General features: G+C 43.4%; 1 protein-coding gene across 1 annotated transcript in view; it reads left to right on the top strand.

Moving 5' to 3' along the window:
• Positions 1-23,867, top strand: part of ADGRL3 (adhesion G protein-coupled receptor L3) — a 509,563-nt gene that overhangs the window by 395,960 nt on the left and 89,736 nt on the right. The window contains exons 9-10 of the mRNA XM_051618348.1: positions 16,037-16,342; positions 18,492-18,595. Coding sequence (XP_051474308.1) covers positions 16,037-16,342; positions 18,492-18,595 — 410 coding nt within the window. The remainder of the gene's footprint in view (positions 1-16,036; positions 16,343-18,491; positions 18,596-23,867) is intronic.

Here is a 23,867-nt window from a genome sequence, read left to right on the forward strand (position 1 = left end):
TGGGTGAGCAATGATGTTGGTGAGCTCCTGCTGTGTTGAAGCCATGAAGCTGCTGCAGGTCTGTTCCATTGCTACCATGTCCTCTGGGCATGGTCACTGCAGAGCTATCAAGGAGCAAGCCCCTGCTCCTCTCAGGTCTAATTTTTCCTCTCTCCGATAGGATAACCCTAAGTAGTAACATTCTGCATCTCCAAGGTTCCCTTCATCCCAGGGTAATCCTTAAAATAAGTGACAAAGGAGAGCTGAAGGCACCACTGCACATTGTAAGTTGTGGCCACTGGACTTCTCCTTGAGGGGAGGTGGACAGGGTGAGGGTCAGATGCCAAGTCAAGGAGGTATTCAAAATTGGGAGTGTCCTTGGTTTCAGAGTTCAGGGAGCAGAGAGGCAGATGTGAGGCTGGAGAAAGCTCCAGGTTGGGATGTGTTTGTTGGTAGAGGCTCTTCTGGGAAAGGAAAACAAGGTGAAAACAAATGAGAAATCTAACAGGAAGGAGCAACTCCTTACTCAAGGAGCAGATGTAGAAGTGGTTTGTAGGCAATGGCAGGTAAGACAAGCAGGGGTAAGTTTTCAAACTGACCTGGGATGAGGAAAAGAGCTAAAAATAGTGATTTAAGATCCTGTTTAGTGGAAGGGAGCCAGAACCATGCCCTGAGAGCTATAATGCAGGTTACACATGAATGAGACTTTATTCAACGTGTAAAGAGAGAATTCTGGGGAAGAAGGAGACTGGGGGTTTTCTGAATGTGAGGCTGAAATTTCAGTAGGAATCCTAATGCCTGCAAGGGCTTCTGTTGGCTGATGAAGGCAATTGAACACTGCATTTCCCACCTGGAGGATCCATGCAGAGAAATTGTCTTTGTAGGAAAATGTTCAGTAACACAGGCTTAGCTTGTACTGCTTTCATCCACCAAGGCTGGGCTTAAAGATTTAGATACTATCAAAAAGGAAAAAACAATATTATTGTAGAAGGAAGGAATTGTTAAACCAGGTTCGTCTGTACACTTGGCTTCATTCTTTACATCCTCTGCATACTCTTTCCCTGTTCCCCAGCTCTGTCCCATCTCATTCACCAAGCTCTCAGGCTGGCCTGGGTCAGTTTTGTCACGGTTTAGTTTTTCATTTAGGCAAGCATCACAGCATGGACTTGCCTCAGCTTGACAGAAAGGGACACCTAATTTTCTGTTATGTTGTTATCAGAGTCCTGCATGCTTCAGCTGGCAAACAGATTGTCAAATATCCTTGAACAATATTTGCTCAGAGTGCAAGAGAGAAAGGAAATCTAATATCTGAGTTTAGATTCAGTTCCTTCCTTATGTGTTTTATTTGGTTTTCTTTGCACACACTTAAAATTTCCTTTCTATTAGACTATATTCATCCTATGTTGCTTTGTGAGATTTGTTATCCAGTGAGTGCTTGCTCATGTTTAAAAGCTGCCTGGATCAAGAGCCGAGTTTTCTCCTTAGGTCCACCCCTTTCCCTCAGTGGTGGTGGATGGCAGTGAATAGTAGCTCCTCTTGAGGATAAACATCCCCATCCTCACAGGAAAAAAAAGCAGCTGCCAGTGGGCTGAAAGCTGTGTGTGGCAAATAAATGTCATGTCAGCATGCCCTGGTAGGTATTGGTGTCTTGGAGACTGCTTTTGAGTCTCCTCAGTAGAAAATGCACGTTGCTGTTATGAAGGCAAAATCTCAACCAGGAAGCATAATTCGCATTGCTGCCCCTGGAGCTGGAAATGATGCATGTTGCTGAAAACCAAAAAAAGTTGCATCTCCCTTAGTTACAACCTGTTGTCTTGTTGGAGTCTGACCAGGCATCTCGGTGTCTATGAGATTTCTGTGTTCTCTGCTCCGAACAAGGGCTGCAGACAGTGATGGTTTAACTGAATCAGTGTTGCTGTTTTAGCTCAAATATGAAGCTTAATAAAGGCAAATAACAGCTTCATTTGGAAAGGCATCTTGTTGGCCAGGGACTGACCTTGTACAGGTGACTGCTTCCAAGAGGATTAGGGAGTTTTATGTTGTACTCAGAAATGTATTGTGGACATGCCGAACTTGGCGCAGAAGATGGAAAGAGTGGTCCCTTCGGTCCAATACCTTGTCTGAGCTTCAGACTTTGCAGCAGGAGATTCCTCAGGGAATAACCTGAATTGAGAGAATGGCTCATTCTTTTTCATTAGCCAGTAATTTCCTCCTACAATAACACAGGAGGATCAAAGCCTTCCCCATCCAACTCTTGTTTTACTATAATCCTCGGCAGGTCTCGGCACCTCCCAGGAGTGCGTTGTGGACTGTGATGTACAAAGTCCTCTGCAAGAGGAGAAGAATATAAGGACATCAGGTTGTCTGGCTGGGGTGGAGTTTTCCCCTGCCTCTCACCACCAGTCTGTTCTTAGCATCCATACTGTAGTTCTGGATTTTATGTTTATCCATGGAAAGGCTTAAGACTTTCCCAGCACCCAGTCAGCACCTCAAGGAAAGGTGAGCCAATAGTTGAGGGGCTTGCAGTGTCCTTTGTGCCCCAGAGATTTTCTGTAAGAGCCAATGCCTTTTTCAGGAGACAAAGTCAGAAGTTGCTTAGTGTTGGGTGGCATGATTTCCAGCCCAGGCTCAGGCTTGGAAATGTTGGTACAGTGAAGGAATGACATTGAAAGAACCTGCTGTCATTAGTGTTGTGAGGCACCTTCAAAGAGCACCTTGGATCTTGGGCAAATTGAGTGGCTTTTAATGATACCTTTGCCTGTCCATAGACTGGCTCATGTACATTCCTAAATCAGATCTCTCTCTTCTTCTCTCTTTTGAAGCAAAGTCACATTTTTCTCTGCCTAGGAACAATCTCCATGGCAGCTGAACAGAGTATCTAAGCCACTTGCCACTGCAGAGCTTGTAATTTCTGCTTTGCTGAGTGGCTTCAGGTTGGCATGCCCGTGAGCTCTGTGTCTTTGATCAAAGGTCATTCAGGCTCTAGCCTCTTAAAAAATAAAAGTGTAATATTTCTTTGAAGGCTTAAAAATTTCTTGACTTGCTTAGTGCTGACCATGAGGGTCTATCACAGATGACCTTCTTCCTCCTTTCCCATTTCAAGCCTGACCACCATAGTAGAAAGTCTGTTATTGCCTTCAATTCCAAATGAGTTCAATGTTATGCTCTGGGTTTTTTTTAGTATTCCTGGCCTGACAAATTTCCTCTCATTATAAATTATTCTGTCTGCTTCAGTTACATGCTTTTTCTCATTTACATTTAAGATAATGGAAGCAGAGTTGCTTTTCATGCCATAAGTGGGCTAGATTTTGGGTTAGCATTATTACAAGATGAGAGTTCTGGCTGGATAATGTAATATATTAGGGATTTTGAGTTTTTCAGAAACTGTGAAGCACTGCAATGACTAGAAAAACTAATACACTTCTTCCCTGCAAACTGATGAAACTTCTTGATGCAGCATGCAACGTGAAAGGCTCAAGGCTAGTCACATTGCATGTCTCAACCCACATACTAAAGGGTCTGCTGTAAAATATTTACAAAACAGAAACATTTTCAACGTATGTGATGCTGAAGAGAGGGGAAATTAATCACTGTGGACTGGTGCATTTATTTTATGTTACTTGGGAAAGCTGTAAAATGAGGTTTTGGCTGTGTGCTAGAAGCAAACAGCAGCTCTATACCCCCTATCATAGCAGTAGTTTGATCCTATACTTGAAGTAAAATCTGTAAGTACATAAGGGTCTCTGCTGTATTTCAGATTTGGATTCAAATTGCTTGACTACTTTTTTTTTTCCTTCTAGTTTTCTGTTAAGCTCTTGAATCTTGCAGCTGTATGAAGATACATTTTCATTTAGCTAGACAGCAGGCTAATTTTTAAGAAATGTGCATTGGACCAGGTGAGACTTTCTCTTGTCTCTCCTCTCTTTTCACATATTGAATATATGTATATATATATATTTTTTTCCTTATGAGAGACGTAATTCTTTTGTTTAAAGCATCACATTTATGCTTTGTAGTGACATCAGCTACATAATTTTATGGGTTCTTAGTATACAAAGGCAAGGAGATTACACAGCTTAAAAATCTCTAAAGAGTACAATTTACCTTTTTCGTTTCTGTGTCATTCCGTCTGCTTTTCTTAACCAGTTTTCAACTTCCTCAGATTCTGCTGGTGCTTGTGGGGATCCAAAATGCCTTTGTTGGTAGCCCAAGTGGTTTAGGTGCAGTTGAAGCTTGCAGGCCAAAAGTACATGATGGAATATCCCTATTCAGACACAGGAGAACTGGATGTTCCTCTGTGCATTTAGTGTCTCTGGTTTGGACCAGTAATTCCCTGGGCACATAAGCTTTAGCACCTGACTGCATGCAAAGCCACATGCTAAACCTGGGGAGGCAGACATACATCTTCACCCTAAAATATGTTGCTTTTCAGCACTATTATTAGCTTTCCGGTAGGTTTTGTTTTGGTGTGGTTTTGGGTTTTTTGTGCTAGTCTGAGCTAGCCATTGACAAGAATAATCTGAAATCTAACAGATGTAATGCTAGAAGTCAGTGTTGAAGGTTATTCCACCTTGGGTTTATGTATTATCATCTTGTCATCAACCCCTCAGGTGAGGGTTTGAAACTGTGTCTCGGCCAAAGCTGACTGCATGAGAGCTGGTAGCCCCTAATGGTACAGAACTAAACAAATTTGGATAAACCTTGTCTTCTGATTTTTTGGATGCTGTTGCTTCCTGTCTCTCAGCTTTCTGCTGTGACTTTTCAGCTGAGATGACTAGTCATGGCAATGCCTTCAGCCCTGGAGGCTTCAGGCTGGAGATCTCTGTCATCTCCTTGAGGCGTATCAATGCCTATTCACCATCACTACCAGCACTCTAGTGTCCTTCCTCTGCAGAAAAAGAGCCCTGGAACATGGATGAGGGATGCTTGCATGTCAAGCTTGTTAGGACATCAGTGTGGACTTCATAGTGTACCAAATTGCCTGTGCCCGTAAGTAGCAAAGTCTAGCATGAAAACAGGAAATAATTTAAAGTCTTACCAAGCTCATTTCACCTTCAAATGCTGTGTATATTGCATTCCAAAAGCAGATATGGCCAAGGCCATGCCTGCCCTCTGGTCTACAGGAAGTGTCTTGGCAGCACATCCACAATGAAGTGCACTAGAGCATGCTCAAAGGACAGCTTTTCTTAGCATTTCTCTGTTTCTGCTGGTTTCGATGCTCAACTCCATGGTTCAGTGTGACTTTCTCTTAGGAGTAAGATTAAATAGAAGAAATAGATAACATAGAAGCCAGTGCAGTCAGAGACTGAGTGGACTGAGTACCCTGTAGATAGAAATCCCTTGGTTAGCTTTGGAAAATGATTTGTTTTTTGGAATCAGGTTTAAAAGAACCAGAGGGTTGTAGCAAGAAGTGAAAATAGATGGGTTTGGTGAAAGACAAAAGGTGAGTTTTGCTGGCAGCTTCCTCATTCCTTTTGCTCTAGAGGATGCTAAAAGTACAGTATGAATATAATATCTACTGCAGAGACAGCAGGCCTTGCATTCAGGTCTCTGATTCATGTCTGGGTGTGCACTATGACCAGTATGCTAATGAAATCAATCCTAGCATGGGTTAGAGAAAGAAGAGTATAAGCAACCTTAACTCCACCTTTGATATTTTGTTTTATTCCTTTTCTCCTCTTTGATTTCAGCTGAGCAGCCACAGAGTCTGTTTGCACTTAAAACACTAGACATTGAAGCTGATTTGTAAGCCCAGCAATGGCACACAAAACCAGGAGAGACCTCAAATCCCAGGCCTCAGAGCAGCTGGGATTGAGGGACAGTGCACATGGTGTAAGGGAAGAGGTACAGTAAATGGGAAAAGCAGCCTTTGTGATTTCAATCTGCCAAACCCGACAGGAGGAAGCAGGGCTAGGCAGTTCCCCCCCCACTACTCCCCCCCCCCACCTCTTGGACACACATGTGCTGCAGGGCCGGGGAGCTGATTTCTTGTAGCTCCAGTGGATTGTCTCCTTGGGTTCAGTTGTATTATGCCCTCTTCTTCAAGATAACAGCATAATACAATCAGGTTTTAAATATTAATATGGAGAACACAGGAGTGTAGCTTGGAAGCACAGAATCGCTAAGAAAAGTCTAATCTGTCCTTTTGAAAGCTATTCAATTTGTTTTTTATTTACAGCATTTGAACCACTTCACAAATTGGAAATCAACAATCCAGCCATTTCACAGGCAGATTATGACATGTTTATAAAAGTCCAAGGCATTTATCTGAGTGCAATTGACCCTCTTGCTGACAAACATCTAGATTGGAGATATTACACACCGAAATGAACAGAAACAATTTGAAGATGATAGTTTTCTCTTTAATAAAAGTTGTGTTCTTAGCTTGCAACTGAAGAAATGTTTTGGATAGTGGTATAAGCTGACTGCCTTCAGCCCTTGGAAGAACTTGTTCTGTTGATTGGATAGATCAGAAAATTCTAGGGTGAGAATAGTCATTTTATGACTCCTTTGCTTGCTTCTGTTTATGGCAAATGCAGAGGTGGAGAATGGCTGGAAAAGAACTGGCTCCATCTGGCCCTGCCTCTGCAGAGTGCATGCAAGTTGTTCTATTAAAGATGCAGAAGTGCAGGCAAAAGGCAGGAAATATTAAAAGAAGCTACATCCCTTGCTAAACGGACAGGAAAAATTGGTTTTTCCCTCTTAGCAGCTACGCATGTGTTTCTTCTGCACAGAAACTATAAGATGTGTTTCAGTTTGCATGGATAAAACATCATATATGGTTTAATTCAATGGTAAAAAAGAAGAAAGATACAAACCTGGCAATCTCAGCCTCCAGTAAATCTGAAACCGTAAGCATAGTGCTCATGTGTCTGCACTCTAACGTGGTCTGAATGAAAAATTGACAGCACATGTTACTGAAATCAAAAGTGATTTCTCTAACAATGGGATACTGGGGAATTCCTACTGGGTTTCTCTTTAATAGAGTTTGAAGGATTTAGGTTGGAAGACTGTGCATAAGATCTGCACCACTGGCTCTGATGGATGTGAGTCACGTCGGGGGACAGAGATTATTTAGGAGGTTAGAAGTTCACTCCATACACTCAGTAATAATATGCAGCTGGTGTGCCCTTAAAAAGAGATTGTATGCATTTTTCTCCCCTGTGTGAAATAACATGTGGATTGGAAAAAAAAGCAAACATAGTAGTCAGGTTTTAGACGTTCAGATCCAGAAATTCAAAACAATGCAATCACATCTCTCAGTATTTTTGAGAACTGTGGTGATTTGAGGATAGATTGCCTAAAAATAGGTCTTGAACTGAACTTTCAAACCTATTAGATTAGTCCATTTATAATAAAACCTGATGTACTGTGTATTAGATCAGCTTTTCTGTAATCTTTTCCTGTTTACTAGGCCTCCTATGGACATAGTTCACCTGCATTCCTAAAAGCTTTACTGCATGATGTTGAGAAAAATGCTCAGTTTTTATGTCTTACAAATAACAGTCCAGAGAAATTTCTGCCTGAACGTTCAGAATCAGTTGCAAAGTCTGGAAAGAACAATGTGGTATTAATGCCTTCCTTGGATGAGTGCTGAAGGGTACAAGAGATTTACAAAGGTGGATCTGGCAGAGTTCCTGGATAGGAAAATAGAGTTCAGACTTTAAGAACTGTCTTCTAATAGTAGAGGACCATGGTGAAGACAACAGTGGATGTTCCTGTGCTCTGACACTTTCCTGGTATTGCTGGATGTGCCTGTGTGCTGTAACCCCATGCATATGACAGTTAAAACATTATCTGATGTCTCTGAAGTTACACATTTTAAGCAAGATCCAGTAATTTCTTGAAGAAGAATGGGTCAGAGAGGAAAAGAAGAAAAACGTAGCAGCGTTCAAATGATAACTAAACTGGGAGCCTGACAGAGCTGTTGGGAGCCAGAAAAAGTATTAAGCACTTATGCACACACAGAAGAAAGTCCCACAGAAGCACAGAAGTTGAGTCATAGAAGCCCAAAGAGTGGTGGTCAGTGGAGTCAAATCCAGTTGGCGGCCAGTCGCAAGTGTTGTTCCTCAGGGCTCAGTTCTAGGACTGTTTGTGTTTAACAACTTTATTGATGATCTTGATAAGGACAATAGAGTGTATTAGCAGTAAGTTTGCAGATGACACCAAGCTAGGCAGGAGTGTTGATCTGCATGAGGATAGGGAGGCTCTACAGAGAGACTTGGATAGATTGGATCCTTGGGCTAATGTCGATGGTCTGGGCTTCAGCAAGGCCAAGTGCCAGGTCCTGCACTTGGGCCACAACAACCCCAGGCAATGCTCCAGGCTTGGGGAAATGTGGCTGGAAAGTGTCTGGCAGAAAATGACCTGGGGGTTCTCATTGTCAAGCAGCTGAATATGAGCCAGCAGTGTGCCCAGGTGGCCAAGGAAGTCAATGGCATCCTGGCTTGTATTGAAATAGTGTGACCAGCAGAAGTAGAGAGGTGATTGTCCCCCTGTCCTCAGCACTGGTGAGGCCACACCTGGAGTGTTGTGTCCAGTTTTTGGCCCCTCAATTCAAGAGAGATATTGAGGTGTTGGAGCGAGGACAGAGGAGGGCAACGAAGCTGGTGAAGGGCCTGGAGAATCAATCTGATGAAGAAGGCTTGAAGGAGCTGGGAATGTTTAGTTTGAGAAAGAGGAGGCTGAGGGGAGACTTCATCAGTCTCTACAGCTGCCTGAAAGGTCGTTGTAGAGAGGTTGGTGCTGGTCTCTTCTCACAGGTCATTAGCCACAGAACAAGAGGGAATGGCTTCAAGCTGCAACAGGGCAGGTTCAGACTGGACAGTAGGAAAAATGTTTCCACAGAAAGAGTGGTTAGACACTGGAATAGGCTGCCCAGAGAGGTGGTGGAGTCACCATCCCTGGATGTGTTGAAGGGTCGTTTGGATGTGGTGTTGGTGGAGATGGCTTAGGGGAGAACTTTGTAGGGATGATGGTTGGACTCTGGGATCCCCAGGGGCTTTTCCAACCTGGGTAGTTCTATGATTCTGTTATTCTATGATTTCAGCAAAAAACAGCCAGGCTGCTTCTTGGGTTCTTATTTTTTCAGGCAAAACCTGGAAGTTTGCAATAATAGCTAGAATGTTTTTGACAGAGCAACCTTTCCAGAAAATGTAATGAACAGTTGATCTTTTTCAGAAATGTGAAGTTTTGATTCAAAATGGCTTTGGTAGACACATTTTTTGCTTGTTGTAAATTGGTCCCATGTGGTGGCTGCTTTGAATGTATTAATTGTCTTGCTGAGAGTTGTGGTGCAGTGAGAAAGGAAGAGTTGGGACAGATTGACTGAACTTGAGCCTGTCGGGGTGATTTTGCACACTTCAGCTCTCATTCTTTGTTCTTTGCTGTTAAATACTGAAACTGAGATTTGGAGGAAAAAAAAAACCCAGCGTGTTAAGTGATTCCAGCTTGAAGTGCATGGAAACAGCTGAGTTTGCACCATGTTTGGACCACAGCTGTACCCTTCCCCCTAGTACAGGGAACTCAGCATCTGGCCCAAATCATCTCAGCATCTGTCCAGGCCCAGCAGAGTAGTCACATGTGGGCAGAGGACCCTTGGGCACAAAATCTGATCCCATACTGGAAGAGGTAGAAAAAAACAAAACCAGAAAGGGTTTTCCCATTTGGCAGCAATTCGCAAGGAACAGACCTTTCCTCTCTCAAACGCAACATGGTCCTCCTCTGCTATTTCAGATGTTAAGTAAGAGGGATGAAAAAGAAGAGCTGTGTGTCCGTGTATCATACTTCATGTGCCTTTTCAGGGTCACAGAACTACATGCAGTTGTGTTGTTGAACACAACACGCTGTGTTGAACACACCGGGGCCATCGTCTATCTAATCTACCCACCAGTGTTTTTTGCAAGCCTTTTGTCAGTCTCAGTCCATAAAGCTCTTCATAACAAAAAGTAGCCCAACCCCTCCAAAAGCAGTATGTGAACTTTTATTCTGGCTCAGCTTCCCCAGATAAATGTATCTGTGAGCACAGGGAAGAACTCTTCCCATGTTTGGTGTGAGGCTTGCTCGGCCTTCGCCTGTGGTAAAAAGAAATCAGTTTCTCTCAAGCACAAGGAAGGAGCCGTACGTAATTTAGGAGCTAATCTCACCTTGTTGATTCTCCAGCCCACGGCCCCTGGGTGGCACCAGCATGTGGCTTTTGATCTTCCAGAAAACATCCAACACAAGATGTTGTTGCAGGGTGATGTCATTTGCGTCGTGGACTGGGTATAACATTGAAATCCCTCGGTGTGTTAACGACTGTGTCAGTGTGTACCTGCTTATGCAGCATTTAGGAATGATACTGGGTGTGCAAAGTTCCTTGACTTCAGTCATCCTTTTTGGTCATCTTGCAGGGAGTCTGGTGAAAAAATACCAAAGGAAAAAAAAAAGGCAAAAGAAAATGGGAATGTATTTATTTTAATATATTTGTTTTTTTCTAGGGAGTTTCAGAAAAACCTTGTGAAATGCATTTGAAAATGCCTGTAGAAAACTAATTCCCATTACATGGATTTATGTGACAGGGAAGAGAAAAACAGCTGTGATATAATCCTCCAACTGTATTAGGTTTGGGTTTTTTGTGCTGCTTCTTTCAAGACATGCCTAAACCCTCTTATTTGCTATGTAAATACAACTTGCACCATCTTTGAGTAGAAAAAGAAATTATAAAAGTAGATGCTGGAAGCAAAGGATGTGGTTGCCAAGTATGAAGAGAGCAAAACTAGCAGAGAGGGAGGGAGGAAGGAGCTTCAGGTTTTGTTTCTCACAGCCTTTCAGAAACCAGCAGTGCTGTTTGTCTCAGCGTGGCAGTGACATGCGTAGATAATTGTGAAGGCAGCCGAGACGTGCTTAAGAAGGCACACGGATTGCTGTAGCCTCCTGAAGATGTTGAATCCCTTGGATTAGTTGTACTTCAGTTGCTTGAGCATTGTACCAGCTGTGGCACAGGGATCAGGCACAAAATCTTGGCTGCCAGTAGGCCAGCATGTCTGCTGGAGCGTCAGGCCCAGGAAGGCAAAACTTGATGGAGAGTGAAGTCATCATGGTTTGCCTTGACCTTGCAGAAGAATCTGGAAGTGCAGCCTCTCCTTCCCATTTTGTGACCAAACAGTGGCTCACAGCACATAGCCCTAAGGCAAAACCTTTGGATTGCAACCTCCAGGGGAGAGCTTGACAGTTGTCTTCTATCACCTGATACCTAGGGAAGCCAGCGAACCCCACCCAGAAGATCTTGTCTTCAATTTCTGTTCCAGGAGCACCTAGTTATCTTCATTCGTGGGACAAAAACCACATGCCATCTCTTAAAAAGTCTTTTCAGTTATTGAGTACACCAGGATACTTAGATGCTGAAAGCAAAATGAGAGGAAAGGTAGCTTGGTAGTGATAACTATTTTGCTTGGAATCAAAGCTGCTTTTTGTGATAGGAAAACACTAATCAGAGTCACCTGGAAAAGCAGTATCCCATGTTTGGGAGCACCAGGAAGACTTGAATAGAGCAGAAGGTCAGATGCCATGCATGCCAGATTTTCCCAGTGGCAGATGGGAAGCACTGGTCTTAAGCCAGTTGTGTCTGTGTCATGTTAGGCCAGAAAAGAGGAAAAGAAGGAAATGGGAGGGGGGATGAAAAAAAAGACAGACAGACCCTTATTTATTTAAGACTTTTCCCTATGAGCAAATCTTTCCAATTAATTTCTTTCCACCAAGTAAAACTCCTCCTCCAGAGGCCTTGGCAAATAAAAGAAGAAAAGGGGGGAAAAAAAAAACACTCTTTCTTTTTCTTACTAGTCAGTGTGTTGGGAGTAGAGAGGGACTCCTGGGAGTTTCAAGTACTCCCTTGTGGATGCTGGAAATGTTTTGGTGTTGTCGTTTTTGTGTGTGTTTGTTTTTTTTTATATAGCTGCATTTCTAGTCTGAATGTTGGCAAGATTTAGTCTTCTGCTATTAGTGCCAGCTCTCTAGATAGAGCAGGAAAGAAAAAAGTGAAGGATCACTTTGGGGCGTTTCTAGGAAAGGGATGTTTCCACATCTACAATTTACTTTCTTGGAGCACTGCGAAAATACCAGTCCCAGTGCTGTGCTTCCTAGAAATGAACTCTGTACAGTCTTGGGTTTGAAGTCTAGGAGTAAAAACTGAGTCTTACCCAAAGGCTGTCTTTAAAGTTTTAATACAGGACAGCATGGTAAAAACAAGTGGTAAAAATAAAATAATCAAGATTATGCATTTCTAGTTTTAACAGTGTTGACAATTTTTAAAGATTACTGCTTATCTAAGAGCATTATTATGGATTATTATCTTAAGAATCTTTCTGTTAAAGTGATGCTGCAATGCTGCTTATGCCCAAGTTAAAAATTCACTTTATTGGCAGCCTGAGTTAATCTGGAGGTTTGATCTCTGTTCTGTGCTGTAGGACTTGGGTAATTTTGCACAGATTGCAGTCTCTTCCTGGTTTTGCTTGGATCTGAGAATAATTTATATGTAAATGTTCCTGATCTCTTGTTCTGTCCCTTCTTTCCAGTTCACTCTGTTTTAAAGCACACAGTTGTGTGAGCAAAATGGGTAGGCAGTGCTGCCTGGGGCTGATGAAACTGGGTGGTGTTAGCATGGTGATTGTGTTCACTGGAGCTCATTACCAGAGATTCCTTGAATAATCAGACCTTTGAACTGAGTTCAGTGATATCCCATCCATCTCACTCCGTTAGGCCACTTCAAGGCAGCTCTTTTCTGTCTTCTGATTTGTCCTGTGTAAATGGTGGAGGCGTTTATTTTTAAAAGCAGCAAGAAAGCCCAGCTGAACAAGAGAAAAGTTCGAAGAACAAGCCCTCAAAGAGATTTCGACACTAGTGCCAAGGGGTTTATGAAAGATAAAGCAACTCTTTTTTTTGATGGCTAAAGGAAAGTGCCATGAAATCCCTTGTGCCTGGCTGCTACAGTCAACTTGCCAGAGCTATTCCGGAAACAACACGCTGAGAGATACTCAATGTTTGTCAATGAAAACTAGGCTCAAAAATGCAGCACCCGTGTGTGTGGCTCAAGGGGAGCTCCTGAGATGCACAGTATATGTTTCTATACACTCACAAATGACTGTAGGAATTATTTTTAAGGGGGAGTTTGCTAGTTTTGGCTTTGACACTGAATCTGCTATGTCTACTCTGTGCCTGTAGTGCACGGCGTAGGTAATTTTGCAAATGGAAAAGAACTTGTTATTATTGCATGAGTACATGAGAAAATTTCTGCAGGTTGTTATCTACTGGGTTAATTGTTATTATGAAGAGATAAGTACTGATGGCAAGACCTGCTGCAGTAAAAATAGATAATTGCCAAGTTTTCTACAAATTTTAATCCTTCCTGTAATGTCCGAATGAAATCATTGCTTGGTGATCGAGCACAGCTTTGAGCAGAAACTAGAAGAAATTTGGCAATGTCTGCTGGATTTAGCTTTTTTTTGTTTGGTTTTGGTTTTGTTTTTTTTTTTGAGTGAATTCAAACTCAGGGCTCCTGAGTGGAAGGGAGGCAGCACAAGAAGGCTGGAAAATCTGATCAATGAGTTTGGGAGACCTGATTTCAGGTCAGTGTCGTGGTGCTGAGGTGGTTTAGTGCCTGTGGTGCTATTTCTCCCTCTTTGGAGGCTGGGAGAGAAGATAATCCTCTTTTCTGAGGGACAGTAGGATTTTTAAACTGAATGTTTTTTGTGAAAAATACTGATTTCCCAGAAAATTATACCTGTGATGCTGCGGAGTTTTAAAGTTTGAGGAGAGGGTGACTCAGTCTTGGAGTAAAATTACCTAAAACCAGAGCAAGCATGTGCTTCAGCTGCCATGTTATTGATTACTCTGGGGCAGGAGAATTCCTTGCAACACCATGGGCTTAAATTATTTAAATAACAACAACAAAAAAACACCTTTCAGAAAGGAAAAACTCCTATTTTAGACTAAAGGCAGGGATCTCTATGCTTGAAATAGGTTGACTTGAATGATCTCCAGTGACAACATTATAATTATGCATTAATAACTAATATTCCATGAATAGTGAGCATGGTCTGTTTCACTGGACCTAGAAGAGAGGACAGTCTCCTCTGTCAGGAGCTTGCAAGCTAAGCCTGCTCACGCAGCTGGATAGTTAAGCGGCTGCTCCTCAAGGCAACTGAGTGATTCTCACATTTCATTTTAATTTCTGGCTAGGCTGGCCTTCACACTTGACTGTCTTTAATGTAGAACCTCCTATTTGTGTTGCCAGACATAGCATCACTGTGATGCTGAAGGATTTTTGGATGCTGGAAGAGGTGGGATGGCAGGAAGATGTTGTGGCATGGGGATTAAAGAGAGAATGGAATGAGACAATGATCAGGCAAGCCTACTCACACGGTCTTATCTGCCTTTCCTGAACAGCCTCAGTGTTTCCCCAGGCAGGATTGAGGGGGTAGTTGTGAATGTCTGGCATTTAACTGGAATAAAAGTGTTATGTTGAAGCAGGAGGGTGCTCCTCTTTGGGAGAGGCAGAAGAAGCAAGCGTCTTCACAAGCTGTATGTCTCACAGCACAGCAGGGGCAATGGAGGAGCAATTAGAGGCAGCCTGCCTCAGTTTCCCCACTTGACATTTCTGGTCAAGCCATAAAAAAATCCACATGAAGCTCCAATCTGTGCAAGGATCTTGGTCTGAATAGAAGGCAAAATAAGCTAATTATAAGGTGGACATTCCTCAATAGTCACCACACACAGTACTTAGCGTAGCTATTGCAGGATGGAGGATGGGTTGATGCTTGTCTAAAGCACGGTCCACAACATTGTAGGTTTTAAATGAAAGAGCCTGTTGAGCACTAAACTTTAGATTATTTGACTGGGCTGACGTGCTCCTTTGCATCTGCCAGATGACCTGAACCTGGAGGGGCCAGGTGCTGCTGTTAGGATGAAGCACCAAGGCAGGAGCCTGAGAGAAAATAAATGGCTTGCTTCAGAGAACAGCCCTGTGCTCATCCCTCTGTTCACTGCTTCTTTTGGGATGGATTTGTGATGAGTTGGGTTTTTTATTACACCATGGAAAATGTTTTTCTGTCCAAACCATCTGGGTCTTCGGCAACACTAAAAAGTTAAAAGCATTTTTGTGCTAGGTGTTCACTAAAAGATGGAAAATAAGATTTTTACATTAAAATGCCAGGAAGAAAAATGTTGAGGGCATAAAGTACTGCTTTATTTTCATCAGATGCTAGTGCTTTTGGAAAATCGGTTGTGCTCCAGCAGTCATTACCCCCCTGTGTGCTTCCCTTGCTGTGCTCCAGCTTCTCATAGAATCAGAATCATAGAATGGTTTGGGTTGGGAGGGACCTTAAAGATCATCTAGTTCCAACCCCCCTGCATGGGCAGGGACACCTCCCACCAGACCAGGTTGCTCCAAGCCCCATCCAACCTGCCCTTGAGCACTTCCAGGGATGGGGCTTCCACAGCTTCCCTGAGCAACCTGTTTCCAGGTCTCACCACCTTCACACTAAAGAATTTTTTCCTAATGTCTGACCTAAATCTGCCCTCTTCCAATTTAAAGCCCTTGCCCTTTGTTCTGTCACTTCATGCCCTTGTAAACAGCCCCTCCCCAACTTTCCTGGAGCCCCTTCAGGTAGTGGAAGGTGCTCCAACGTCTCCCCAGAGCCTTGCCTTCTCCAGGCTGAACAACCCCAGTTCTCTCAGCCAGTCTCCACAGCAGAGGTGCTCCAGACCTCTGATCATCTTCATGGCCCTCCTCTAGACTCCATGTAGACTTCCAGGAGCTCTGTGTCCTTCTTATTCTGAGGGCTCCAGAACTCGACATAGTACTCCAGGTGGGGTCTCACAAGAGCCGATTAAAGGGAGAGAATCACCTCCCTTCTCTTGGAGAGGTGGCTGTTCAGCAAGCCTTGTGTTAGCTGTAGTTGCAGCTACACCCTGCAGGCCACTGCAGCTGGCAGAGAGAACGTCCTCAGGACCTAGGCTTGAGTCCCTTTCTTCCTTCCTGTTTTTTCCTTCCTCTCTTTAATGAGCTCTGCCTTTGTTTCAGGTGTATCGACGTCAGGGGCTCTGGGCCCAGGGAGCACCACCACCAGCACCACACCACGGGTGGCCACCAGCAGCACTGGCCGCCCCACCGCCACCTTGGCCTCAGGCAGGAGGAACAGGAGCACCAGCACACCATCACCCATGGCCGATGTCCCCGATGAAATGACCACACACCTCCCAGCTGCCTCCTCCCAGCTGCCGCCGGCCAGCGCAGAGAGCTGCGACCCCATGGAAGCCCGTGAAATTATGTGGTCTCGGACTCGGCAGGGCCAGGTGGCGAAGCAGCCCTGTCCCATGGGCTCCATAGGTGAGTTGGGGGCTGCAAGGATGTGGTGAACCATCTCCTTTTGGCCATGGGATGTAGTGAGTGTGAAGCCAGGTTGCCCACAGGCCCCTGTGGCACATATGCTTCCATCAGGGGAGCATGCGAAGGCTTTCTGCCAAGTCTGCGTTGCCTGGGTGAGGTATCGCAAGCAGCTCTCTGGGGACAAAGCCTCAACATGCTGAGCACGTTGTGCAGAATCTTTGGCATCCCGGGCTCTGGCCAAAGGAGAGCACAAGCTAACGACCTTGTGAGGATGAGCTTCATGCACTCTGCTTCCAGAAGTCTTGTACCATGCACCTGTTATCCTTGGTTTTGCCTGTATTTGTAGCCCCCTGGACTAATCGACTGATGTATTGATGGCCTGATGCTTTGCTTGTTTGAGGGGGTGAGGAGAAGCAAAAAGACTTAAACTTTGAATCTCGGTGCTGCAGTGTTTGCATTTGAAAGGCCTATCCAGCATTTCAGAGCACAGGTATTTTTCCCAGATCACATTCCTGAATCCCAGCGAGTGATTTTTCAAGCTGCAGCCTTAATCAGCTGGGAAGGTTGGGGAGAAAACAAAGCCAAATCTTTCAAAATGGTTTATTGTATTTTGCTCCTTTACTAAACTTCCCCTCAGTTGTTTTCTTCCAAATGATTAGTTTTGGAAATTCTCTGTCCAAATTAAAAGACATTCAAATGAATAATGGGTTTTGGCCTATGGTTCAGTTTGCTGTATTTTAATAAATAGAGTTTTACAAGGGTTTTTATTATTCAAACTAGTCTTGGTGTCCAGCCCTGAGAACCTGCTTGCCAAAAAATAATCAGAAGGTGGAGGAAATTGCCTGAAAATAAGGGCTAGAGGAAATGGCTTACAGAGGGGACTTTCTGTTAATTCTATGCTCTGTTGCCCTGGAGAACCGTTCACACCTTCGTATATGAGTATGACTGTCTCTTGAATTTGGTGAGATCAGAATGATAAAATACATGTTAAAGTATGAGGAGCATGGAAGGATGTCAGTGGTGAGAAAAAAGAACATTTTCTCTGTTTTTTCCAGCTGCACTTGGTAAAATTAATGCAAAAAGTGTGTGATTCTCAACGAGGGGAAGGATAGTCTGAACTGAAGCTGTGAAAAGGGGAAAAAAAAAGATGAAAAAGGAAAATGAAGGCTGGATGCAGGGAGCTCTTCTCTAAGCACAAGAGCTAAGGACTGGGTGAAGATAACTGAGACCCAAACAAAAACCAAAAAAGAAACCTGTTGATAGGGAATGGCAATAAGCCTTTCCCATCTCTAATTTCAGTGATTCATGCAACTTGTTAAAAGTTGTGCTACATTAGCAGTGGGTCTCTTCCAACTCCCACTGAAGGCACGAGCAAACTCTCACTGGTTTCAGTCGGCACCACCATGAGACCTAGCCTGTAATTCACTCCTCTGCTGAAAAGTTAAGCTCTGCAGAGCAGAGCACTTTCTAGAATATAGAGTCTTTAATCTACATGTAGTGGCTTGCTTTCTTTTTAACAAAATTTAACTGCTCCATTTTAGATGTATTTCTTTTTGTCTGAGAGGGCCTGAGGCGCTTTGCTGTCTTTTTGCAGCAGGGTTGTGGGTCACCCTTACAATCAAAACTTACCCTTAAAGTCCCTCTCTCAGTGGCTGGGGGTGGACAGTAAAGCCTTGGCATTTGTAGTGTTTTAACTTTTCTGTTTCCACCCGAATGGTTTAATGATGATTCAGAGCAGTAAAATCTGAGTAAAGCAGCAAGGAAGTCAAGGCACAGTGTCTGATCCCAAGGCACCAGCAGTGGAGCAAAGCACTCGAGGTGCTTGCTCTGTGTTTGAGATCCAGCTTCAATTTCTTAGTCCCTGGCAGATTTCCTGCTGGCTTAAGGCAAAGTCTTTTGTCTATAGTCTCCACTTGGCAGCATGGAGATTATATCCCTGCACTACCTCGTGGTTTTTTTGTGTCTTAGGGCATCTGAGCACTAAGATGATGGGTGACCAGGACACTGAGATGACTCCAAACTGTCCTACAAAGTCCTAAGACCAGGCTTTGCATGAGATGTCCATCATTGTGAAACAAAGCCTGTAACATGGAGTTCTGGGGGCAAAATGGAACTGATAAGGCTGAACACAGTGACTTTCCTCTTCCAGGTGTTGCAACTTTCCGGTGTCTTGCGCCAGATGGGATCTGGGAGCCCCAAGGACCTGATCTCAGCAACTGCTCTTCTCCCTGGATCAACCACATCACTCAGAAGGTAAAACCCTTCCCGTGTTTTGCCCATACTGAGTCTAAACAATGAGCTTCCCGAATTTTCTGGTTGTTCTCACAACAGGGAACCCAAAGAGATCAAAAGTCACACGTAAACATGAACCATGTGTAGTAGTCAGGAGCTGCAGGAAGAAAGCAAGGCTGTAAAAATCTGATGGAAATTAAGGCAAATAGGGTGAGAGAAAGGCAAAGGAGAGGGACTGGAGAGTGGAATTAAACTAGAGTGAATGACAGTTCTTGGTTTTGGCAAGAAAAAGAGGAAGAGGGAGGAGGACATTTGGAAAATACCAACTGATTGCAAAAGGAAGCCTTCCCGCATCCCCAAGGATTCTCTCATGCCACACAAGTACAAGATAAACTCTGTAGTTGAGAATTCTTTACCAAAGAAAGTCAGGCTCAGTATGAAAAGTTTGTGTCTCGCTTCTGACTTTCTGTTTTTAACTTATGCCCAAATTGTGCAAGAACTGATGGAATAGAAAACAATGCCTCAGTAATGCATATCTTTTGACTCTTAAGTCCCTTGATTAATGTTTTGTAGCACTTCATCATTTTTCAGTGTTAAAAGTGCATTAACATGTGACAACAGAAGTTCAAGACAAGCAGAGCTTATTTGGTAGCAATATGTTGAACGTTTTTTGTTATTAATGCCCAGTGGTGCTTTCAGCTGATTTCATTACAAACAGAGACCAGATGTGTGTTTACGCCAGAGTCTGTGGGCTGAATCTTTATTACAGCAATTTCTGGGGACTTACTTCTTTAGCCAGAGCAAGCGAGTCCCCGTGAGCTGTGCTGCTGCACACCCAGAGAGCCACTGGTGCTCGCTGGTGAACTGGATGGCGTGGCCCTACAGGCAAGATTCTTTGGCTTTCTCTTTACTGTCCCTCATATTAACTGAGGTTCAACAACCTGCAAATCGTTAGCATGTATGCCCCTGCTCCCCCCCATCTCACCCCATCTGTATTTATACCCATCCCTCCCCAAAGTGGAGGGAAGACTTCCATTAACATGGAGGCTGCTAGGCCATGGCACAGCCATTATAGAGCCCATGATCCTTCTGTCCCATGTGGAAGAGTGGGCAGCTCTCCTGCCATACGCTCAGCTAGCTGATTAATAAAGACCACTTTTGCTGGCATTAGCAGCTGTGCAGCTGGTGGTTTATGACCCACATACTTATCCTGGAGGGGTAATACATTACTTACTCTAGCAACAATTCACCCAGGCAGCTGGGAGACCTCTTGCTGCTTGGTGTAGATGACTAGGCCGTTAGCCATTAGCAAAGGGAAATAATAGGCTGCACTGATCAAATCTCCCTCAAGGTTAAGCTTATTTTATTTGAAACCCAGCTATCATTTGCATAACAAATTAGCCCCATTTAATTTGTTATAGGCTTTCAAAGCAGGCTAAAAATGAAGAGCCAGGTTTTCAGAAATGCCCAGCAGGTTGCTATTGGGACTGGATTTTTTTAATCTTATTGTTACTATTTTTCTGGATGAATTTAGTTCTGTTCAGCTTTGGGAATCTTCCCCAAGCTGGTGGAAAGACTAGGGGGATCTGCCAAGTTACTCTTGATCTAAACTTTTGAGGGCTCAGTGGCATTAGGATCTTGGGATATGTGGCCCAGCCTCTATGGAGAGATTTTACAAAACGTTAAGACTTTCCAGGAGTGATTTTTGAAGGGAGAACCCTGCCAAGCTTGGCTAGGGTCTTGTGTTGAGCTGTTCATTCAGTAAGATCCTTACAGCAAACACGGTTTTAATTTAGTTATGAAATAACCAACAGCTACTTGGTTTCCCTGCCCAAGCAAGAGTTTTGGAAATCATCACTGCCCTTAGAGATTGGGACTGATTTGCCCATAAATCAGGCACAGATTTTTCACATCCCCGCTGTGGACAGGACGCTTCCCTGGCCCAAGCTTGCAGATTTGCTCCAGCATTTCTCTAAAGCTATTAAAGCTGCTTCTTCTAAGCCAAGCCAGCTCCTTTTCTTGCTGCTGTGGGACCAGCTAGAGGAAGCACCAAGCCAGTCATGCCACAAGGACAGGGCATGGTTGCACCCTGCAGTTTAGCTCTCCTGCATCCCCAGCACTCAGATCCTCCTTGGCCACCCACCCCACAGCCAAGCCAGAGAGTAGGGAGATGCTGTGCTTGTGTTCATGTCTGAAGTAAGGATTATTACTTGCTTCTTTTCTTTCCTCTGCTGTGTTCAGATCATACATTGGATGTTTGCCTCCTTGCATCATGGTATTAGGTTTTACAACCCTTTCTTAGCTTCCATTAGAGTTATTGTGCTTGATGGAAGATCAGAACGAATGTCCACTTCAGCAATTCATTGGCCTCCTGACATTTACTTTAACTTTATTGTTGGTGCCTACCATGCCCTTGTAACGTAGCAGGGGAATAAACTTGCCAGGGTGATTGAATTATGCACTGCTACCTGGGTTGTTTCTAGAATCAAGCAGGAAAAGAAAGCAAAAAGGTCATCTTTGGATACATTGCATTGTCCTGATCATGAGGTCATACATTCAGTCTCAGCCTGTTTGTTTTACCTCTTGCTTTCATCAGTACCATCCTTGACACAGTGTGTGACTTGCCTGAAAATATATTTTCGTCACTGCAGCTTTCACTTGTGGGTGCTTCCTGGGTGGAGAGGCAACACTACACTCAGCTTCAAACCTCTGAAAGAGAGGAGGACTTCTTTTGTAGCAGAATACAAAGCTTTATGTTCTTCATGATTCTATGAAAAGCCTCAAACTGTCAACCTAAAGCACACACCACCCATGTTCATATTGTCCTCCTGAGTAGCCTAGATGATGTACTCACAAAAGGCAGATAAACCTTAGGGTTCAAAGTACCTTCACTGGGTCTTGTAGATCTGCTTAGGTGTGTCTGGAGTGGGGTTTTTGTGGACAACATCACCGTGTCATCACGTGCAGGCCCAAGGCTGAAGTTGCAGTCCTGATGGCACCATGATGAAATCCTTCATTCAGGTTGCTTTTTTCAGAGTGCCATCATGTACTGGATGGAGCAGTTGCTACGGTTGGCAGAGGACATTACATGTGGTTTAAGTTGTTTGAATACCATAGTTTCAAAACCACTTTTTCAGTGTTCTCCAGCTCTGCTGTACTGTATGGAGAGCAGCCATCCAAATCTCTGTTGCTTAACTGTTGTTTATAACTAGTTAGTTATATCCTTAGGTGTCATCTGATAAATGAAAAAAGTTGAATGGAAGGGGATGTTAATCTTCCAAAAAAAGAGGGTGTTACACATGCTCTGTTTTCTATGAATGGATTCATGTAGAATGAAACCTCTGCCATGACACACAGGCTTTCCAAGTTAGCCCACTGCCCTTGTTTCAGCCTTGCTACCTGACTGTGGCAGCTGATGGTGCCTGATGAAACTTGACAGGTGCTTGTCCCTCCAGAAAAAAAAAAGCAGCAACCCCCCCGGCATTTCCAGCTGAACAGTCCATCTATATGTCACTCTTTTTAAAAATTGGTTCAGTCTTTCATACCAACATTTCGGTTTTTTATGTCAGTCTGCCTCAGGCTGCAGGAAAATATCTTTGCCTTTATGACTGCTGGTGTTTTGGCACATTCGCTCCATTCCCAGCATCTTTCTTATTCTGAATTTTCTTCCCTAAATACTTCTTTTCTGAAATCTATCTCATTTTTATTCTGCTGTCCCTCGTCTGCAGTCAATCCCCTCTGAGAAAGGTAGGGCTGAAACAGGGAGTGATGCTGCAGGAGGGACATTGTTATTCTTTCCAGACAAAGCTCCCTGCTTCCGTTCCTTGGCATATATGAAACAGGCAGGAATATATGCCCTCTCCAACAACTATTATTTCACAGTCTTTTCAGTCATAAGAAGATGTGAGACAGTGGTACACACTTGGAAAATACTAGCAAAGTGTTGCACAGCATGATTTCAGGTATGCCAGTGCTCATTTGTAAATTCACCTGAATCCTGCCAGTATGCTCAAGTGGAAAAGAGGAACAATTTCTTTTGACAGAGGTAGAAAACTATGTTTTGTGTGTTGGCATTTTTGGCAGGAAACATTTTTTTCTCTCCTTCAGATTGGAATTCCAAGACTACATTTAACCAATTGGTAACGGGCAAAAAAAAAAAAAAAAAAAAAAATCACTCAAAGCAACCGGGAACCCAGTTTAGTTTGAACAGAGTGTTTTCTTTTCCCCAAAAATCCTTTTTGTTTTTTCAATTATTATTTTTTTTCATAATCAAGATGGAAAATTAAAAAAAAAAAATTAGTCTCAAATCAGAGAGAGTTTTATTATTTTTAATTTCCTTTGCTCTTCTTGAGTTACTTGTGCATTTTTTCCCGACTTCTTACTTGCCTGTAATGACAACCTGACCCTTGAAGATCCTCCAAGGATTGTTCCTGTGTTTCTGTGTGACTATTTGTTTGGGTTGAAGGCTATTACATGTTTTGGAAAGAATACCTCATGAAAAGTCAACTTCCACACAGCAATAATGAAAAGGAAGACGTGGAGAAGTGCTTTATAGAAGGGAAGTAAGTTAGTAACACGTTCCCCTTGGGTAGCAGTGAGCTTGGCTGAGCATTAAGTAGAATTAATAAAAAAAGGGGCTCAGTCCTGTGGTTGTAAGAGACCAGGCATACATTTTACACCTGATATATTCAGCCATCATTTGGGACTGAAAACAGAAGTTGAGTTTGACGGGACTGCATAGGATACACTTCAATTTCAGTGGAAAATGCTCAAAAGAATTGAGGAAATTAGCATTATTGTGTCATACAGCCATCATTTTGGATAGCCCTCATGTTATGCACACAGGCAGGATGGAAGGAACGTCTCAGTACTGTTGCAGTGACTTGTTGCTGCGTTTTCCAGGTGACAATGAATAGATTTGGAAATTAGTGTCAGTGCTAGGAAGTAGCTCCATCACCTGTCAAGCAGACACATTGTTCCAAGGGAATGACATATCTCTGTGTTCTCAGGAAATCTGGGTGTGTGAAATGAGTTAATACTCTATCCCAGGAGTTCCCAAATTTTAACTTTCTCTCAGGCATTTCTTCTATTGTTGCCTGTTTTGGGGTGTTTATTTGGTCATACTAGAACTCATCAGATTTGCAGTTTTTAGGCTCGCTCCAAGCTGAAAGGAAAGCAGTTTATTAGTGACCAACCCTCACCACTTTTGCAGATGGGTAGGAGCAATGACAGCTGCAGCTGAATGCAACAAGAGGCTTATTACAGGGAAAAAAACCTGTTGGCTTTGCTTTTC

This window comes from Apus apus, chromosome 4 (genome assembly GCF_020740795.1).
Source record: "Apus apus isolate bApuApu2 chromosome 4, bApuApu2.pri.cur, whole genome shotgun sequence".
Classification (NCBI taxonomy): domain Eukaryota; kingdom Metazoa; phylum Chordata; class Aves; order Apodiformes; family Apodidae; genus Apus; species Apus apus.